Source organism: Haemaphysalis longicornis, unplaced genomic scaffold (genome assembly GCF_048455015.1).
Source record: "Haemaphysalis longicornis isolate Haplotype H1 unplaced genomic scaffold, Haemaphysalis longicornis Haplotype H1 scaffold_4, whole genome shotgun sequence".
Classification (NCBI taxonomy): domain Eukaryota; kingdom Metazoa; phylum Arthropoda; class Arachnida; order Ixodida; family Ixodidae; genus Haemaphysalis; species Haemaphysalis longicornis.
Window position 1 is genome coordinate 28,923,134 of NW_027526361.1, and position 4,629 is coordinate 28,927,762.

Sequence of the window (4,629 nt, forward strand, 5' to 3'; positions counted from 1 at the left end):
TCACTTTACCCGGCGGTTGTGGCCCCGGTAATCCAGAACTGTGCAACACGCTGGTGCGTTCGTAGATGTCCTTCCCGAGCTGAAAAATGCAGGAGAGGCAGTAGGATCTACTTGTCCAGCGACAAAATTCCACGCACCATAGAGAGCAGTATAAATGGCCACCACCGCAACACACCGAGCAATCTGCAGCTTCCTCGTCCTCTTTACAATTGTGTTCCTGCGCGCTACTATAATGCAGAAAAGTGTTATTATTGAGGTAATTTAACAACAGTAAGCAAATAAAGACAAATGGCATCATTAATTGAATGATTATAATAAATAAAACTATCATTCGTGCAACAATTATGCACCGCTTCGTTGGAACTACATTTTGCAGCGCCTGCACCGTAAGTGACAAAACCTACCAAACTAGACAACGAACGGGGCGCTAGCGTATTCCTGCGTCGCGCGTTGACGAGTGCACATGGTGCAGCTCCTCCGATCCTGACCTCCTTCGTCGATTTTTTTTTTTTTGATCGTATCAAATGACAGTGGATTTTTTGTTTGTGTACGCCGGCGTGTTAGATGTGAGTATTTTCTGAAGGTGTCATGGGTGAAGTGCAAACTACTCGCGAAGGCCTTGTCGTTGGGGGCGCACAGTCGACCGACGGCGAGCAGACAACCGGAAACATGCCCGCTACCGGAAGTAGTCAGGCGCCTGTGGCTCCACCCAGTGACGGACTGACGAACTGCTCCGCTGATCTCGAGGCGCAGCGCGAGGACGACGCCGCGACTGGCCCCGAAAAACTTGTGCGATCCAATTCGTGCGGAGGAAAGAAGAGGAAGAACCGTCGCGGGAAAAGCAAAAAGCGCAAGTGGAAGCCGTACTACAAGCTGTCGTGGGAGGAACGCCGCCAGCTCGAGGAACGGGAGTCTCGGCGCGCCAACCGCCTTCGGCAGCAGATGTTCGCGCACGGCCAGCCCGTGGCGCCGTACAACACGACCCAGTTCCTCATGGAGGACCACTGCGTGCAGGAGCCCGACTACGAGAGCATGAACGGCCACCACCGGCACCGCGAGAACAGCCTCAACGACAGCATCGACTCCTCGGACGAGTTCTACAGCTCCCCGGAGGACGAGGAGGACTTCTTGCAGAAGCAGTTCTCCGAGGCGTACGACGATGTGCATGCGGAACGACTCAACGCCATGAGCAAGTCTGAACTCGTGCAGGAGTACCTGTTGTTAGAGGAGCGCGTGGAAGACCTGGAACTTAAGCTGAGGGCCGCGCGAAACGCCCGTGCAGACGCGCAAACTCAGACGAGTGGCGAGCCCCGGCTGACGCTGGACTCGGAAGAGCAGGCGCAGCAAAAGGTGGCCGTGTTCCGCGACGAAATCCGCAAACTGGCCGACGAGAACGCGCTAGTGCGCGCTCAGAACCGTGCACTGCGGGAAGCGCTCGACGCGAGTCCGGTGGACCTGTCATGATCGCGTTGTTTGTCTGTACATAGCTCGCCCGTCTCGTCATCATCGCGCTCATATAAACATCCTGGCGTCGCGCTCAGGGGCGCCGCATCTCTTCCCGTTTTTTTTTTTTTTTTTATTGTGTCTTCCCCGCTAAGCGACCGCCATGGGGAAGGAACACTGCATGGCTTGCCGTCGTGCGTAACCACTTATTTTATTTACTCGCCGTTCATTATCACTTCGGTCTGGGAAACAACTCCGCACGTTACCGCACCATCAGACATCATGCGACGCATGGCTTTTTTTTTTTTTTTTTTTTTCACAGACAGTAGTAATAGCGGCGAGGCGTTTAAACTATTGATGTTTTGTTTTTGTTGTCCAAGTTTATTACATGCTGTGTATTGGTTTCACTCATTGAGCTGCATTCATTATCATCCCCGGGCCCTCTTTTTTCTCTCGGAAAATCGGAGCCCAGGGCGGCATCACGTCACCAAGGTAAGTTCCACCGGCGACGCATGGCCAGAAGCCATCACTGCTGAAATGAACCGCCAGTAATGATAAATTTAACCGTTCGATTTTGAGTGCAACCGGAGCCACAGTCCGACGTATGGCCAGCGCATTCGACCATGAAACAGTGCGGTAGAGGTTTCTCGGCGGAATTCGTGGACATGCTTAATCTCGAAGCGCAATTTGTCATAGGTTATTTACGTAACGCCATGCTCCACACATGGATAAGAGATTCTGTCCTCCAAACTTGGGCACCAGCGACAAGACTCTAGCCGGTGCCTGCCACCTCCAGGAATTTGTCTAAGCATTCTTTTGCTGCAACTTTAGCTGTATTTTGCCGGCTTGTGAGTTTATCTAGCCTCCTCGGCCGAGCCGTCTATCATCACTTCACTGTAAAGGGTGCGTTACAGCATAACCTTGGTTTTGGGCGGCGAAGCATACTCTCACTGCAGGATCACGTTACTTGAAATGCTCTCTCTCTCTCTCTCTCTCTCTCTCTCTCTCTCTCTCTCTCTCTATCTATCTATCTATCTATCTATCCGTGGATACCTGCGAGGTAATGGAATGGGGAGTGAGTGAGTGAAGACTATTAAAATCGCCTTCACGCGACCTCCGTTACCGAAGCGCCGTTCTCCCCAACAAAACCAAAGACTGCTCCACCGTGAAGACGTGAGGAGAGGAATTCTAATTTTTGATGCTTTGAATGGGGTGTAACAAGCTTAGCGTTTAGAAACGTGAAGTCGATCGTTCCGCGAGGACGGTTCACTTGAGCCGCTGGCAGGATCACCGCGGCCCTGCCTTGAAATCGTGTTGCGAGCTCCCGGCACGCAATGCGGTCGTATACTGTCTCGTCTGCAACTGCGTTTGCACCAAGTAGGCGTCGCCAGCTTGCTGCGCACCAGGACCGTCCGTTAACCCGCGTCACTGACGCATCACTAAGCTGGCCCTCGGCGCTTACGATTACGAAGCAGAATGCCCCAGAGTCGTACTGCTGGCGTGCTTAGGAAAATAGAAGTGGGTTAAAACGAGGCCACGAGCTGCCTCGTTTTTACGACTACTCAAATTCTCGGTCGCGCGCTACGCACTAAGCGTGAATGGCTTTCACCGGAGACAAACGTGTTTCATATTAAATATTAGTATGAGACTCTGCGGAGAAAAATCAAATGAACGAAGCTCATTCAAAGTCTGTTCATTTTGAATACATTCCGTAGTTAGACTTTCTGTTTGTTTCGTTCGTTTGTTTTTCTTTTTAGTCCTTTTATGCTCTCCTCTATCGTTTCGGGTCCGCCCGCTCTCCCCTTTTCGGAGTGAAATTCTGCATACGACGCTGACCTCTGGCGTCGCGTAGGTACAGTGAACGAAGGTGCTTTGCTATTCTGCTTTGCTACGCTTTGGCCATCTCCGGCCCAGCAGTATGCTCGTTGCACGCAACCGTAGTGCCGCGGTCATCTTCTGAGAGCCGATTGCTCATTCATGGAAATTTCCCTGCGCATAAGAGTGGTGCAGGATCGACGCCGCTCGCCCTCCCCCGTGATTATACACTAGCATTTCTCGTACGAAGTAAAGGCGCGGCTGACTGCCGTCCCCTTTTCATGCACCTTCTGAACACGCAGCTTGTGGCGCGCGCATGATTTATTTAGGGGAGCGAGAGATTGTGGCCGGTGGGTTAATCCACTCTTCCGAGGAAGAAACGTTCTCGGGGCACTTTGCCCGGGCAACCGGTGCAGTCCGTCACGTACATGTTGGCGCTCTCTCTCCCACCACTCCCCTTTCCCCACGTAAGCCGTAGGCCATCCTTTGTAGTGCAGTTCTTTAAATTCGATTTTAAGGTTGGGTTGGCGCGGGGGGGAAGGGGGGGGGGGGTACGAATAAAATGACAGGGAGAACGTGATAGTGAAAAGAAAGAAACAACAAAATCTATTCTGAATCGCTTTTACTCTAATGGGCCTCTCAGTTTCCTTTTCTGTTCTTTTTTTTCTTCAAGGGCACGTGCTGCAAGATGGCTGATCGTCGGAGTGAGGGTAAACGTTGGAGCTGCGTGAGGTTTGCGCAGCGCTTGACGTGAAAAAAGAACGATGGGAAGGGAAGTCGCCATTTGGTGATGGATGGAGTCGGCAGCCTCGTCCATTCCTCCTTGCTCCATAGCCGAAATATTAGGGTGGGGCCTCTGCATGCACCAGCCAGCACGCAGCCTTCAGCATGTTCCTATCCTGCTGTATCATTTGCCTCGAACATCGGGCCAACACGACTCGGCAGTGGATGTAACGCGCATCGTATATCGTTTATAATGGCAACGATGCTCTAGTCGTGGTGAGTGGATGGCCTTGACGAGTAATCCTTCTATACGGAGCTTGCAGGACGTTATCTCGCGTCTCGCGCGCATTTTCCGCCCGCGCGAGCCATTGTCTAAGTTTCCAGCATTGTCTCGCCAGTAGATGCGAAATCTTTATTAACGACGACAGACTTCCTCGGCCTACCTAAATGAGAAAATTATGATGTACGTCTGTCTGTCGCTCGATTCAGCCGCCCGGCCAAAAGCGAAAAAATTCCTGAGCGAGACGTTTTATAGGCAAAATCTTTCCGAACCTGGTAGCTTACTCCATACTTGCCAACGTCAACAGTGTTCAGCTTAGAGAAAATATTAGGCGTATTTGAGGCAAAACATAAGTACACAATGTTCTT

General features: G+C 51.7%; 1 protein-coding gene across 1 annotated transcript; it reads left to right on the top strand.

The window, feature by feature from the left end:
* The first annotated feature begins 420 nt into the window (after positions 1-420).
* LOC144178421 (protein HEXIM1-like) lies at positions 421-1,555 on the top strand. Its single transcript, XM_077706264.1, has one exon. It carries the CDS (start codon positions 589-591, stop codon positions 1,462-1,464), a length of 876 nt encoding a protein of 291 aa, XP_077562390.1. The 5' UTR covers positions 421-588; the 3' UTR covers positions 1,465-1,555.
* The last annotated feature ends 3,074 nt before the right edge of the window (positions 1,556-4,629 follow it).